At 41.6% G+C, this 17,049-nt stretch overlaps 1 protein-coding gene across 3 annotated transcripts in view; it reads left to right on the forward strand.

Moving 5' to 3' along the window:
- The window catches only part of SHROOM2 (shroom family member 2), a 124,434-nt gene extending 117,372 nt beyond the window's left edge, over positions 1-7,062 (forward strand). For all 3 annotated transcript variants that reach the window (XM_068682600.1, XM_068682609.1, XM_068682616.1), the window contains one exon: positions 4,231-7,062. In XM_068682600.1, the coding sequence (XP_068538701.1) occupies positions 4,231-4,497 (267 nt within the window). In that variant the 3' untranslated portion in view covers positions 4,498-7,062. The remainder of the gene's footprint in view (positions 1-4,230) is intronic.
- Positions 7,063-17,049: the final 9,987 nt, after the last annotated feature.

Below are 17,049 nucleotides of genomic sequence, written 5' to 3' on the forward strand. Positions count from 1 at the left end.
TTATATTCCACAAGGGTCTTGAGAGAAAATTGTGAGATTGTGTCAAAGAAAATGTTCCTCACGTGCTACAGTTTCCTCTACAATGCCTGGGAAGAAAGGACAGAAAGGACAAGTCCTAAATATAAATAAAGGGGACTGGGGCAGGAATGAGGCCCTCCAAAATGATTTTTTCAGCATAGAAATGGCCTGCTAATCGAGGAGTCCCAGCAGGTGTGAAAATTTCAGGAGGGCTCAAGCTACTCTTACCTTTTGGACCCCACCTTGTCCCTTGTTTAATTCCAGATCCCAGAAGGACTTAGTTGGGAAGCAGATACCTCTTGATACAGAAATGCACCAAGGGAGAGATGTACGCATGTGGGAAAATCAAAGGTTGGAATAAATATAGGAGGGGATTATGTGTCAAGTGAGCTTAGCCTCTGCAGTTAAATAAATGTAAAGTGGGTATTTGAGCTTGTAGCTGAGAAATTAAGTGCCAGAAGTCCACCTAAGCATTGTATCAGATTTTTTTCCACGAGCTGTGGATTTATGTTGTTTCCTCAACATGCTCCATTGTTTCATCAATAAGAATCAGTAAGTGCTGGGACCAATTTGGAGCTGTGTTCTTGCTGTTTGGCCCTAGCTGCTGCCAAGCATATTTGTTTAATGGCTGTCCAGACCCCTTTCTGACTGAGGCAAAGGGAAGGTATTTGACAGCTTATTAAAGGGTAGATCAAAGCTTCTGAAACTTACAGAAATTTAATCCTCTTTAAGACAGATTTTTTTTTCTAAATGTGGTTGCAGTTGCCTAATGGGCTTGAAGATGGGAGTGTAAGCTGGGTAAAGATATACCAGATGATTTGAGCACATAGGGAACACATCTTGAGAGCTATGATAAAAATAGTTTACGTAGCTAGGTATGGAAAAGAAAAAGGTGAGTAGGTGGCATGGTAAGGGCAGGCAGAAATTGTCTGTGTATTCTGCCATCAAATGTAGACTGAAAAAATCCAAATTCCTAATGTATTCTAATCCCCATGTGTCTTCTCATGCATTGACACCGTAGTTTTGCCATAGTAACATCAGATACATGTCTAAAAGTGTCAGTCAGAGATGCTCCTCAAGTGGATCAAGTCCCTGCTAGATACTTCGACTAGAAATATAATTTGTGTAGAGGTATGTATGTATATCTTTGAATTTAGGCTGGCATCTGTGGCTTTGGCTGTTTGGTCATTTGGTATTATGCAGCCCACATTATGGTATTTGGTACGTTAGTAATATGCCAAATGAACAAAACATAGGGGAGATTACTTCCATCTCCTGTCTTCCATGGGGCTCATATCCCTAATGATCACGGGTTGCTGTTTTGTTTGTTTGTGGTTTTAAGCTGATGGTGTCTAATAAACACGACTCTGATAGCTCTGCACTTTCTAGAAAGAACCACCAGCCAGCTCAGCAGACTGCGAAATAAACAGTCTGTCAGCAAGCAAGTGACCGCTTTGGAATTAATACTCTGTCTATCAGGTGGTCTCTCTTAGGTCTCTTTTGCCATGAGGAGCAGTGTCAGGTATTTCAGCTGTAGCTGCTGAAAGTGATTTCTTTTAAAATAGCTTCCAGCCCCCTCCAGTGTCTTCCCATTACTTCCTTTATCAGTCAAAACCAGAGTGCATTGGGAACCCTCAAGCACTGAATGAGCACTTCACAAATTTGATCAGGCGCCCAGGCCCCTGAGACCTGTTTTCACTAGACTAAGGCCAAGTGCCAACTAGGAACTGGATGTTGGGAAGTCACGTGCTTGGAGGCAGACCCTTTTTCTTTGTCTGTTGTTCAAAACAGCAAACAAATCTTGAGAAAAGCTCTCAATAGGAGGAGCCAAAGCTTGTTCCATCAGAGCAGCTTCAGATGTCCTGCATATGGATGAGGCCTCAGATCAACGCTATGAAACAACAAAACAAAACAAAATCCTTCTGCACTCTGTTTTGCTTTGGTTGTTTGAAGTCCATCAGATGCCACCAGCCTCTAAGCCACCTGTCTGCATGGTAGGCACAAGCAGTTGTGCCTGTAGGCCTGGTGAACCATGTAACCACTGATTAAAGAGTTTTCTCAAGAGTGCTGCCTTGAGCCTGCTAGTGTTTCACTTTACCCTTCAAAGCAAGCTTTCTGGTGTCAGTCATCTTTGATAGAGGTAAAAGCAAGCTCGGGATGTATCTCATTTGCCTTCTACCTTTCTACATCCCACTTACCTAAGGCATACCCTAAACCTCCACAAGGGTAGAGGTGCTTAAAGTATCGTGCAAAGTTTGTAACAGAAGCAGCGTTTGCTTTCCTTGAACTGTGAGGTTACTCGAATTCATCTTAAAGTCATGTTGCAGGCATGGTAAGAGGAAACAGTACAGCTTAAATCTCAGGAATTGTTGGAAAGGGCTGAACATCCCACCACAGCACTGGGTGGGTAACCGTACAAACTGAGCCACCAGCTGGTTGCTCTGTGCCCTCTCGTGTTCATCCAGCTCTAATCCTTCTGTTTCTTCTCAGTGTACAGGAGAGCTGCTCTGTGGGGCAGTCTGGACATGCTCCCACCTCTGGGCTTGGCTGCTAGTCCCACTGGTGAATTTTGGAGAAGTCTTTCCATCTCCTTGCAGCAGAGAGCTCTGCTCGCAAGTTACTTGCAATGAGAATTTTCCCCTGGCATGCACTCAAAGGAAGATCCAACTGCGTGTTTTTCTGGTAGTGTGTGACTTCTGTCAGTTATCTTCAGTGGCTCTCTTGAACCCTGATTTAATCTTTCAAGCATATTTCAAGTACACCGAGAGCAAAAGTCTCGGTGTTTCACCCTCTGAGCTTTGAGCCCCGTGTACGAACAAAGGCGGCACAGGATTCGTGTGCAGCTGACAGACGTGCCTATTGTAGCTTGCCACGTGCGTCCCCCTTTGTCTCGTACTTTCATCTTGAAAAGACACAGTTTCTGTGGTCTATAAAAACACTTTCCTGTAAATCCTTTAGGCCAATTAGGCCAATTATAGTGTGTGTCATGTAACATATGAAGTCCAAATGAAAAAAAAAAAAAGATTTACTCGAACAGCTTCACAAAAGCAGACTGTGGTTTATTTGAAGGCATAGGTTCTCAAAGAAAAGCTGTGAAGAAAAGCTAAAAATTGCAGCCTTGTACCTCTTTGTGGCACTTTCTGATTAGGTTCAGAAGCCTGTACTGGGATTCCTGACATCAGAGTAGGCCAGCCGTACTCAGTGGTGCTGAAAAAAGGCAATTGGTTGTAGGCAGACATCTGAAATAGGTCAGATATAATATAGGTCAGATAATAATACTCCAGTTTCTCCCCATGTGCTACTGAAGGGTTGTAGCTGAGTGATTCAGGTGTGGCTGCCTGCCAGGAGCAGAGAGGTGAAGCTGGGTCAGATGAGCATCACCTTTCTTTCTTGTATGCACACATGAATGGGATACAAAACTCCTGTCTTCTTTCTTTGTGTGGTTCTCCATTCAGTCTCCTTCTTTCCTGTTTTGTATCTTCCGTGCATTAGTTGTCAAACAGTAGGAGCTCCTGTCTGGCCAGAGCAGCCCTTAGAGCAAAGCAGACTTGTGTGTCACAGCAAGGTCTCAGATATCCTCCTCTGCCGTAGCTGTGAGAGAGCGATTATTGTGAAGGCACGAAGCAGGAAGTTTGCAGCCCTTTGGGGAAGATGTTTTTTGTTTCTTTCTTTTTTCCCTTTTATTGTCTTGCTTCAGCTTTCACTGTTGGTCATTTTGTGAAGAAGCCATGCAGATTGAAGCAGAACTGCATAATGTGCAGCATCGTGAGCTGTGGTGTAAGAGCAAATTGCTCCGTTAATTAAAATGTTTCTGTGCTCTCTAACCACAGCTGTTTCAGTGTGGAAGTTCAGTGCTGTGTATTGAAGATCTGAGACGTAGATGAGTGAAATCTTATTCTGGAGAACTTGGATGTTTCTCAGAGGCAACCGTGCTTTTTATAACTATTTAGAACTACTAAATAGTAAAGCAGTTTTTGAAGCTCTTGCTGCTGAGGCCAATAGGAATTAATGGTGGATCGTTCACTGATTCACTAAGTTTTATTCCTGCTTATTAAGTATGTTTTATCAGAATAAACTTTAAGGAGCAATCTTATTCTACCTCTCTACGTATTTAGGAACGTGTCTTTGCAGATAAAACAGGCATAAGACTTAGAACCTGAAGCTCAAGCTGGTGAACTCTGTGAATTTAAACTGTTTTTCTTTTCCCCTAAGCGGACACTGGTAGAGAAGCAGAAGCTGCTGACCCAGCAACATGAAGATGCAAAGGAACTGAAGGAGAACCTGGACCGTCGAGAGCGCATTGTCTTTGACATTTTGGCAAACTACTTGAGTGAGGAGAACTTAGCAGACTATGAGCACTTTGTAAAAATGAAGTCGGCTCTCATCATCGAGCAGCGAGAGCTTGAGGATAAGATCAAGCTGGGGGAAGAGCAACTGAAGTGTCTGACCGATAGCCTCCAACCTGAGCGGCTCAAATAAGTTTGGCCAAGGAAGTGAAAAATGGGAAAGAAGGAAGGGATGGGGGTGTTTCCAAGTATACAAACAAATATCTTGGCTTTCCTGAGTGTCCAATAGAGAAATGAGTGCACAAGAGAAAAATAGCTCTCACAGCAGCAATAATACTCGTTCATTTTTTGGGATGATGTATTTAATTTTTTTAGAACACATTTTTATTGCTGGACTCTACAGCCACTTCTCATTGCTTAAGTTACAGAAAGCTCCACAGAAAAGGACAGACTCTTAACATTCCTGCTCTGTAAGCTGAAAGCTGTGGCAGTTGTGCATGCAAGCATTTTTTAGAGTAGGATGTATACTTTCTTTATGTTCAGAGGCTGTACAGATTGCTGGGAAACCCGATAGCAATTTATGAATGCACACAAATTTAGAAGCTCTGAATATAGTGGCTTTTTTTTTTTAAAGACACATTAAATAGGGGAAGTGTGCCTCTTACACCTAATATATTCAGATTGCTGAAATGTAGTGTCACTCTGATCCTGTGGCATCAGACACTTTTTTGTAATATTGTAGATAGGATGGCACTTTCCCCTCACAGAAAATAACTTTTAAATCAGTCTCAGTTTAACACTTCTTAAACCAGCTTGCAAATCACCTAATAGCTACCTTATTGAAGGTGGGGTTTTTTAATTATTTTGCAAGATGCCATTGTACACCATCTTGCTGTAATACAGGTGACTTTCTTTTAAAAATTGTGCTTGATTTAAGGCTGGCAGTACTGTGCTGATTTTGTTCAAAACATTTCTCATCTAAATTATTTAGAAGCTCATATGTTCTTTCTTGTGCTTTTTATGCATGTTTTTATTCCTCCTACCCCCAAACTGCTACATTTTATGAAAATAAATGTAGGCTAAGGACACTGCTTCTGTTTTTCTTCTGATTGCTGAACACTGCGATTTTTATATAGACAGATAAATTATACTGAAGCTGACCTGCATAAATGCCGTTCCCTTTCTACTTTCTCAAACTACCAAATGCAATATAAACAATTTCTGCCATGTAAATACTGTGCATTATTTGGAGCAATTCTGCTTTGTAACTGTGAACATAAGTGTTTGTTTTTTGTTTTTTTTCACAGTGATAAAGTTTGTTTTTTTTTTTTTACACAGCGATAAATGAGAAGATGTTATTCCACCCTATCAGATTACTGGTTCTATTCTAGTAATACTGCCATTGACTGTAACGTGTGATGTCCAACAGCTCTAAAAAGAGGTGCTAACTCATGTTTTAGCACAGCAATAGGTTATGCTGACTTGCTGAGATACTTCAGAGAAATTCTGCCGTGTCTAAACGTCGTGCCCTAAATTAAGATAAAGTTTTGTGGGCAAAGGAAAGTCTTGGATGACTTTGTGTATGCCGTTTTCATTGTAGTAAGGAAACCATTTATCTCTCCTTAAACTAAACAAACGTTGCTCAACAGGAAGCCATTTTTGAGGCCAACGTGAATGCCAGTTTGTAGCTGAACAGGTTGGAAATACGAGTAGCAAGATGTTGAAAGGAGAGAGAAGGATTCTTTCTACTCTTGGTGCAGTGGCAGCATTCACCGAAGACTCCTGTTCTTCTCACCTGAATCACCTCTTCCTAGGGAGAGAACTGGAGAGGGAGGCTCTGACCAGTGAGTTCCTTGCAAGCTGGGGAATTGGTGCAAAAATCTTCTGGAACCAGTTCCTTTACAGACAGGTGTGAACACTTAAAGGATCGTGACCCTGTTATAGTGCACTACTTCATATACCTGGACCAAATCTGTAATGAAATTGTTGTCCATCAGCTGAGGTCAAATGGAGCTGCCATGTTACAAGACCTACAGCTGCCCTTAGTTTCTTCCTCTAGTTCTGACAGCTAGTCTTCTGGCATCTCACAACTACTTGCTGCTATGTTCCTAGGACAAGTGATCCCTTTTGTCCTTATTTACCCCTTAACCATAACAAACCCAAAACTAAACAATTCCCAAATAAATTATGCTTGTCTTTAGCTTGGAGAAGAGTGTGCATTGTTTTATCTGTGGCATTTTAAAGATTTTGCATATTGTGGTTACTCTGAAATGTGTATGTGAAATGTGAATAATAATATAATTACAACGTGTTTGTATACAGTACTTTGATTTAGATCTTTCTGATAAAAGGTAGCAATATTGTGAATCCTATATATATTACCCCTTTCACAGCACAGTTGTGTAGGCACCATTTTCTCCTTTCCTTTTTTAAAACTGTTGAAAATCGCTCACCCTGGGAACCTGAAGATGTTTGCCTCCCAATGTTATATGTAAATCTGTAAATAGCTATACTGTTGCTCTTTGAAAAAATCTGGTGCTAATGTTTTGCCTTTGGCATCCTGGGGATGGCTGTTTCTTCACCTTATGTTCTCAGTTTTAGATCTCTTTGTATAGTGAAAGATTTCCACTATGTTCCTCCAGTTGTTTGGATCTTGCAGCCCTGAGTGAAAATGTACAGTTTTCCTGCATAACTCTTAACACTTACCTACTGAAAAATGGTATTGCTTGACTTGGAGAAAATAAACTGTATATTTCGATGTACGGAGTTATCTTTGTGTGCAGTTTTAGCTGTCAAAAACTGCTGTTCTACTGTGCAGCGTTAACCATCTTGTGGTATCAACAGTGCCTCTAGCTGGTTGTCCGATGCTCTGAAGTAGCATCCTTTGTTCCTGCAGATTGTTTGGCATGTAGATTAACTGATCATTCTCAGCTCCCCAGTGCAAGTACCAGAAATGTTACTGCATGGTAATGGCTATTCAGTGTAATTAAAGGGGGGAGGTGTAAAGGAAGCTGTGTTACGACGTGGATAATGTAAATCTCTCCCATGACTTACGGAGTATGTACCAGGGAAGGCATTGGATTTTTCTGCTTAGGTGACCACACTGTTTTGGCTTCATCTTCATCCTCTGTTTAGGAGGATACTTTGTATGGAAATATCTGAAGTCCATGACTGTCAACATTTTTTGCAAGATGACTGTGAGCTCTCCATCTCTAACAGGCTTCCATAGAAACTGTTTAATTTCATCTTAATGGGAAACAAAAGTGCATGCTAACTTGTAGTAAAGGTGACCACAGGTAACTCATAATGGCTTCATAAGTCATCATGGAAATGAATTGTCCATGAAGATCTTCATTGTAGGAGCCATGTGGGAAAAGGAAGTAAAGGAAGACTTGGGTATTTGGAGGATTTTCATAAATTTCTGGTGATGCTTTACACCCCTTTCTCCTTTATCTCTGCAAGTACATGCACCCACCTCTTTGTGCTAGGTTTGCAGGTCGCCTGGTCTAATCCAGGAGGGCAGCTACAGGAGAGTAAGTCTAGTTCTGTGTACTGTTTAATTTAAAAAAAAAAAAAAGTTTTTCTTTAAACTGAAATTACGCTCTTTATTTTCTGTTTTGGGGTACCTGAGACCCTCAGATTTTAAAGGAGTAGCCTTTTCACACTGTTTTCTTTTTTCTTTTCTTTTTTTTCATGAAGCTCTGTTGGTCAGTTCTGGTGTATTTAATTGTCTCCCTTTCTACAGATGAACTAATCTGTTGGCAGTTCAATAGCTAGCAAGATCTTATGGTGGGTATGCAGTAAAATATTAAATATTTAATGGTGTCCAGCCATTTACTGCAGAAGTTCACCGGCTTGTCCTAGTTAGGGGCTTCTTGGTTGTGGGATTTTAAGTTGGTTTTCTGCTTACTTGGACAGATCCTACCTGCACAGTAGATGTTATTAAAGAAATAATAATAATTACACCTTAAAACTATTAGACTGCATGTTGTCAATTGTTTCAGCAGTAGTAAATTGGTCATCACATTCACTTACCACAGTTCCAGTCTGTAACTTAACTAATTACAATGAACCTCAAATTACAAATTGAGTTACCCACGTGGCTCAGAAACTTACCTCTGAAATCCTGCGTTCAATTCTCCCTTCCTACTGTTTTGGTAATGTTTCTATGAATAAAGCTGTTCCATTTGAAGTAAATTAAGTTAAGGAGATAATTTGAATGGAAATAAATTCACTGTAGTTCAGATAGCATACAGTAGTTTCTCTTCCAGACCACCAGAGCATACATGCAAGCAGAGCAGGCATAATCTTTTCAAGATGGAATATGTTTAGGCCCTTGTTTTTGGTTATAAACCTGTGGGCACATGCCTTATACTGCTGTTGTATATCTTAGGTGAAGAGTGATATTTTAGTCAATGCAGTTGAGCCTTTCCGGAGAGCACTGCTAATAAAACACATTTTGTTTTCTCCTATGTTAAAAATTCTCATAGCAGTTTCATTTTTAGGTGTTTTGATATTCCTGTCTTAGAGGCAGTGTCCTAAATTGGGCAGGGGAGATGGTTTTGTGTCTAGGCCGTGCCTTCCACTCCTGCCAAATGTATCAGTTTTGGAGGCAAGGACTGCTACAATTGTAATTTCCTCTGATTTTTTTTTCTGGATGCAACCAACTCGTGCGGTTAAAAACTTACCCACTATCAATACCAATCATCTGCTGCTGCTCCTGAAAACGTTGCCATGTGTTGGCTGCTGCCACGGCTGAGATACCGAGAGTATCTGGGCTGCAGACGTGGTGCTTTCTGGCACTTTTCTTCTGGGATGGAACAGGACGAAGAATTCTGTGTACCTCCTGCTCACTCGGAGTGAGTTCATAACCTATGACACCACAGCTAGAGAACGACCGGATTCACACCACTAATCCACCTCTATTGAAATAACTACATTTATTTATGGTAATAGAAATTTCCAGCAAAAATGGTATTTAAGGTGAGACCTGTATGCTGTAAGTCAGAGGTAAGAATACCCAAGTATTCTAGATCTGTGCTTGCTTATTTCCATGGGGTTAGTGAAAGAAAGGCTTTTGTTAAGCATAAATTAAGTTGCAACTGGGTCAATTAGACCTTAACTCGTTCTAAGCAACCTCTATGAGAGGAGCCAGTATTAGCTCTGAAAAAGCTGTGATCTGCTAAGCCACTGTCCATCATATTTGAGGAGCCGTGGCAGTCCGGTGAAGTTCCCGCCGACTGGAAGAGGGGAAACAGCCCCAATTTTTTAAAGGCGGAAAAATGAAGACCCAGGGAACTACAGGTCAGTCAGTCTCACCTCTATGCCCAGCAAGATCATGGAGCAGATCCTGCTGGAAAATATGCTAAGACATGGAAAATAAGGAGGTGCTTGGTGAAGACCCAACATGGCTTCACTAAGGACGTACCATGCCTGACAAATCTGGTTGTCTTTTATGATGGGGTCATAATATTGCTGGATAAAAGAAGAACAGTTTATGCCATCTACCTGGAGCTGTGCAAACACAGATACAGGCTGGGCAGAGCACGGATTGAGAGCAGCTCTGTGGAGGAGGACCTGGGTGCAAGCATGAGCTTGCAATGTGTGTTTGCAGCCCACAAAGGCAGCCCTATCCTGTGTGGCCAGCAGGGTGAGGGAGGTGATTGTCCCCCTCTGCTCTGCCCTTGTGACACCCACCTGGAGCCCTGCGTTCAGCTCTGGGGCCCCCAGCACAAGGATGTAGATATATTAGAATGAGTCCATAGGAGGGTCATGAGGATGATCAGAGGGCTGGAGCACCTATGGAGCTCCTATGAGGACAGGCTGAGGGAGTTGGGGTTGTTCAGCCTGTAGAAGAGGAGGCTCCATAAAGACCTTACAGTGCCTAAAGGGGCCTAGAGGAAAGCTGGGGAGGGACTCTTTGTCAGAGGGTGTAGAGGCAGGACAAGGGGGGAATGGCTTTAAGCTAAAAGAGGGGAGATTTAGATTAGATATTAGGAGGAAATTCTTCACTCAGGCGGTGGTGAGGCCCTGGCACAGGCTGCCCAGAGAAGCTGTGGATTCCTCATCCCTGGAGGTGCTCAAGGCCAGGCTGGATGGGGCTTTGGGCAGCCTGGTCTGGTGGGAGGTGTCCCTGCCCATGGCAGGGGGTTTGGAACTGGATGGGCTCTAAGGCCCCTTCCAACCCAAGCCAAGAACATACCATGGAAGGTATGTTCTGTAAACTGAATAATGGATGTGCAGTTACAAGACTTTTAGCAAAGTGTGTGTTTTGGTAGAAATATGAAGTCCAAAAGGTTGATCAGAATTAATGAGGTCCTTCTGACAAAGACCATTTCAAGCATTTTGTTTCAAAATCTGTTTCACTGTTCAGCTGTCTTCTCTTCATAAAGTTTTATTACTGATAAATTAGGCTTGTGTCTTTTCTAACAGCCTCAGAGAAATATAAATGCAATGAGGAACTGTACACTAAATAATAAGCATGGAAGATAAGATTATTTATCTCGGTATCTAAATATAAAAGCATGATTCTTGTGACTGTCATTCATAGCCACTCCCAAGGATTACAGTTTCAGCAGCTTTCACACTCAGGTATAGTTCCTCCAGAGATAAAAAGCAAAATCGAACTGTGGTGATGGAGGTTGCCAACGTCGACCAGAAAGGGGTGGAGTGGATCAAATTATTTTTACTAATCATGGGGTGAGACAGATTTCAAGGAAATGAAAAGCAAGAAAACCTGGAAAGATCAGTACCCCAAAGGAAGAGGAACTAAACAAGCAGTCAAGTCTGTCAGAGCTGTGAATTTCCTGCTTTCTTCTTCCTCCATACGTGATACAGAAAAACCACACCGTTCCTGGCAGGCAGTTTTCAATACTGTTGTGGAAAAAAAATCCTTAAAGCCTCTCTGAAACTTAAATTTATGGGGAACAACTCAAAATTCTGGAGTGTCTTAGGTCTCTCTGCGTTAGTAGACCATCATGCTGCTAAACACATCCAGTAACACCCTTTTGACTCAGGGGGCACTGGCACAGCTCCGGCACTAATGGACAATCGCTGCTGAAGAAGACGTCATCCTTTCAATTCATCCTAAAGTCTCTAAGGACCCCAGTTTGTTAGGTGTGCTGAGGTGCTTGAACCACCCGCACTGTGCGATGTGTGGTTTCCATCTCGTATATCACTGCTGACAGATCACTCACCAAGTGAGCAAACAGGCCTGTACTCTGTGATTCTGCTTGCACGATTGCCACCTCTCAAGAGTTTGCTTTACCACCAGGCTTTTTGTTGAGGGCAGGCAGAGCAATGTCTAATTCCTGTTTAAGCTGCACTGCCAGAAAGCGTGACTTACAAAACCAGAGGCAAAACAGGCAAATAAAATCCCTTATTTTATTTTATTTTATTTTATTTTATTTTATTTTATTTTATTTTATTTTATTTTATTTTATTTTATTTTATTTTATTTTATTTTATGTATTTAATTATTTTTTCTAGTCTGAGGTGCCTGTATGCAGGTACTGATACAGAAGTCCATCTCTAGGGACTCCTAGATCCAGCTTACCATTTAGGTGCATAGATGATGGCCTGAAGCAGGAGGCTAATTGGCCTTGATTCCCTCCACAGACAAGTTCAGACAAGGTTACCTGAAGAGGTTGGTTCGAGACAGATGGCTCCACCATTGCTGCCTCCATCTCTTTCTCTAGCAAGACAAAGTACCTAATTTACACATTAAAATAAAAAAACTTGGATTAATCCATGCCTTAGGTGTCAAGCTCACCATTAAATTCCCCTCTCAGAGTTAAAAGCCCGGGTACACAATGTTAATTGTAGGTCCATTTGCCAAATGGCTGCACACACTGAACCCTATTGATGTGAATACAGATGGTGTGTCTCTGGGGTCTGAAATCTAGGAACTCTTGTATTTGTTTTCCAAATGCTGCATTCATATTTGTATATACTTCTATTTCAAGCACAAAATGAAGCGGCCTTTTCTCCTGTATTTACTGCAGTGGGGGAAAAAAGAAAAAAAAAAAAAAAAAAGAAAAAAAAAAAAAAACAGGTGAGTATACTCTATCGACGCAATCATTTGACAGAGATGGAAATATTTACACCAGTGTTTTTATGCAATGGGCAGTTCCACCACACAAGTAAGATTGGGGTGATTACAGAAGTGATGATTACAGTAGTAATGCCACATACATGGCAAACAATGAAGAGGAAGTTGTATAGAGCAAGATTGGTAGCCTGGGTGTGCTCAAACAAATTAGTATTTCATATGCAAAACAATTAGTCAAATAGCAAATGATGGGCATCAGATGGATGGGGTGATGGAATATAGACCAGAAAGAAATGACTGAAAAACTCTACGGGTTCAATGTGAACGAACAGCTAATATGAACTCTGTGCTCTGGTAAAAGGGCTAAAACAATGCCTTGGAAAAGAAGAATGTGGGGAAAGAAATATTTTGCTATACAATATTAGTGAAAGCTTTCTAAAATTTGCCTAATTCTACTATTCATATCCAAAACATGGAAAACATGAGAGAAGACTCATCTAGATGGCTAGAAAATAAAAGGACTGTCTTATAACAAAGAAACCAAAGAGTGTTTACTGATCAAAACTGAGGTTTAAAGATTGCTCTGTACGCGTCATGCAGTATCACATACAGAAGGAAACTCATTTAGCAGAGAAAGCCATACCAGAGCCAGTGAGCTCAAGTCAGAAGTGAAAATAAAGATGAGGCACAAATGTTCAAGGTTGTCAGGAATACTGTACTGGTGTCACAAACTGCAGGGAAATATGCAGTGTCAAGGTCAGATTTTAAGTTTCTGGAAGTCAGAAAACGCAGAATAAAAATTTTATGATCATCATAAATCCACCTTTCATGTTTGAAGTTCTTATATTACATGCTCACACGCCGATGTGTGACTGCTTTGGTAAATATTTATACTGCTAACAGTTTTATAACTGGGGTCCTAAAAGCGCAGAGGCAATTAATACATTTGGCTTTTGTAGAGTAACAGGGAAGGAAAATGGGTGGGAATCTGTGAGCCCTCAGCTTTCAGATGAGGCTTGAGTGCTCCAGGCAGCACGTCCCAGTCAGATCACCTTGTTTCTTCCACTACAGACCCTCTTTACACCTGCAGCTACAGCATTTGCCATAAATTCCTCTCTGTATACCAGTGAATTCAGTTACTTGCTTTTGTTTTTTTCCTCGTGTTTTCTGGGATAATGCGCTGTGTATCAGTGAGTCTTCTACCAGTGCTCCCATACTGGCAAATGGAGCTGTCCGCAAAAGCATTCCCCATGGCCAATGTAAAGCTGATCTCACTTCATCAGGCCCTTCCTGGTGGCTGTGCCCCTTTCGAAACTGCCCCCTGTGCGTGCTGGAGGGCACCTTGGTGGAGGGCTGATGGCATTCATCTCCATTCCCTTGCAGTTTGCAAACTCGCTACACAGTGCTCTGAGGAAAAGCAGTGTATTTTGACACGTCTTTCCCCCAGGCTCCAGGTAAATGACAGACGAGCACAAGGGTAAGTAGAGCTGTCTTACCTTTGGCACAGAGCTGCTGATAAACCACGTTTGATAGCAGCTGCCCTTCACGTAGTTAAGGAGTTTCCTCAGTTTCGGGCTCTTTACAGGACTGCGTTGTTCTGCTCCCTGCCCTCACTCTACTTTAGAGGACATGGCAGTTCGTGAGAATTTTTTTTTTTTCTTTCTTTCTGCATAGTCTTCTCTTATTTGTGTTCTGTTTCACCAGAACTTTTGTATCTATTTCCTACTGTGTCAGTCCTAATCGGGTATTGATCAGTTGAAAGATCACAGTCATTCAGCATCATTGCTCAGCTGTCATGGCAAACAGGAGGGGGTAAAGGCAGAAAAGCCCTTTTAGAGTATCAATAGATATCACGAGAACCTTCTCATAGCCAGGGCCACAGCCACGACCAGCTAATGAAACATGTAAATCACCGTTGTTCTCCTAGAGCAGTACTTTAATAGTGCCCTTTTATTTAAGCAGGAAGTTGCTTTGTAAAGCTTTAAAGCCCCATGATACGTTACCAGCTAAAGGTTCTTATTGCTATCTTACGTTCGTTCCCTTTGATGGAAACTTATTGGAATTTGATTTTCTTGTGACTTCTAATGGCTGATAAGAACAAGCTGCAAAGGCAGCTCCAGCAAAGCGAAAAAAGGCTGGCGCCTTAACACTGCAGTGCTTTCACGGTGCAGAAACACTGCCAGGGCAGAGCGAAAACAGAGTGTGACACGTCGATAACATCCTCGCATCGGGTGGTGTTCTCTACTAGCTCTGAAATGTCAACAAGTCTCAGGAAAATGTCTTTGTTAGCTTTGAATGACCTACTTTTGGTATCTGGGAATAACCAGAAAGCTGCCCAAACCACAACAGTGCATCTAATTTTAGAATCCCTTCATTTTGTGCATGCAAGCTTTTGTGCTCTGCATCTCCAGAAAAAAAATACCAATTTCTTGTTGAGACAAAGAAATTTTTTTTTTTTTTCAATCAGCACCTTGTTGATTTGTGATCACAGTGAAATCATCCCTCTTTAAATTATTCAGTCCCTAATTGACATATGAATTTTGCTTCAAAAACTAATACTGAGCCCATCCTAAAGGATATATTTTTTTCTGGTCATTGCAGATAATGCCTGAATTAACCATGCTGGACGTAATCTGGGAAGCTGTATTTTGGTTGTTTCCATTTTCCCCTTGTTTTTAATTAACATGTATTGAAAGGGTAGACTTCTTAATGGGAAGTTCCTGAAAGTCTCATCTATAAAGGCAATCCAGGAGAAGTCAGGGACAAAAGAGTTCCGTGTGTCAGCAGAGAGTCTGAGGATCCTACTGGCAGCATTGATGGTAGACGAAAGGTCTCTGTCACATCTTGTATAGCAGTAAACAAGTACACAACCATTGATGTGGATATTAGTGTTGTGCAAGATTGTTTGAAAGGAAGCAAGACAGAACATGGTTGAAGTACAGGCTTCCTGGCTTCCACTACCTAAAATGAGAATTGAATACTCTATCTCTTGCTTGAGGGACAACATATATAGGAGGTCCCTCATAAGAAGTCAGAGTCCTCTGGAGTGTGAGACTAAAACATCTTTAAATCTCACCCTTATTGGACAGAAAAATCCATGTAAAAACAGAATGAACACAGAGGATGGTAGACACTGAGCTTCTGGGACACTTATTGGGAACTTCACAAACTGGAAGAGAAAAAAAAGACTCCAAATGCAATGACATGATGCCAGTAGCACAATAAGAGTATTAACCTCCCTAGAAGTAAAAGTCAAGCCCAACGCGTGCATGTGTCCTTTGCCATGCTGTGCCCCAGGGTGGTGTTTAGGAACCCATGGAGGATCTTGCTGTGGCCCATCCATCTCACCACCGCTGGCCACCTCCACCTGGCCCAGAGCACCAGTGAGCCTGCCCTCTTGGAGGGTTCCCAACCGCTCGCCTGACTGCTTTCTTCCCCTTCTTAAGGCATTGAAATGTGAGGGGTTTTTAACCCTTTCAGATGCCCATCTCAATTTTGGGTGTTTATTACTGCAGCAGCTCTGAAGTGTCCAGCAGCTGTGTAGGTGTCCAGTGGGTTGTTTATGGTGTGAGCCTCAACAGCGGGCACTGATTGCCATGAGGTGATCACACATTCTGTGAGTACATCCTCACCTTTTCAATGTCCTGCTTTTTGATGTTACTGAATGTACTGTTGATGATATATTAGTGATCTGGGATTAAAGAGACACATACAAAGCTGCTGCTGGACTAAGAAAAAAACTCACTTTGTGATGTGAGTTATGTCATTTGATAATGTTTGTCTTGTCTGAATTCCCCAGGTCTCAAGGGGCAATTTAGTTTGGCTATAAAGGAATATACTTAGAAAAGGTGTTTGTGCAAACATTCTTCTCAGACTTGAGTTGTGGTTTAAGGAGCTCATGCTTGGGTTACAGTGTTGGATTTGGAGACATGCTTGTCTGATGATCTGCAGAAAACAAGCGGTGACAAAGAATGAGGATGCAACAACCCTAATCCCCAATTCACCGATCAGCTGCTGGCGAGCTGCATGCAGGAAGGCTGCTGGGTTTCCTGACAGAAGTAACGTTTATCTTGAAACAAAAAATGAGAAAATGCTTGTACCTGAATCTCCAAGCTGTTTATGGGTCTCTGAGACCCATAAGACTGCTGCTTATTTGGTACCATTTGTTCAGCAATGTACCTTGCAAGGCATCTTGATTTCAGACATTTTTTCTTAAATGTGGCAAATGAAAGGAAAAATAACTTAAAACAAATATTTCCTGTTCTGCGGTATTTAGCAATGAAACTGTAAACCACAGAAAGGACTGGGCCTGCTCTAGAGGACTTTGAAGTCAGCAGAAATATTCCCACTGATTTCAATGCGCCTTGGCCAACAGAAGGAAGAAAGCAAATGCTTTCTGCCTGAGAAAGTATTAACCATTGGCATTCAAAGAACAATGAAGTCTCATGTAAAATGTGTTCCCTTAAATAAGGTAGTCAGAAACTTTATTTAATTTCCATCTGCTTCCTAATAATTTGCCACTAATGCACTAAAAAGGAATAACATGTCTACAGAAGTCATAATCAAGTACTGAGAAAAGACATTTTATGCTCTCATTTCCTGCTTACATTCTGTTTGGTGTGTACTGCATTTCTCACTGATATAATGGTTTATGCTGCTGGTTATTTTACCACAGGCTAAGTGCTGTAGGTTTCC

Source organism: Anas acuta, chromosome 1 (assembly GCF_963932015.1).
Source record: "Anas acuta chromosome 1, bAnaAcu1.1, whole genome shotgun sequence".
Lineage (NCBI taxonomy): Eukaryota > Metazoa > Chordata > Aves > Anseriformes > Anatidae > Anas > Anas acuta.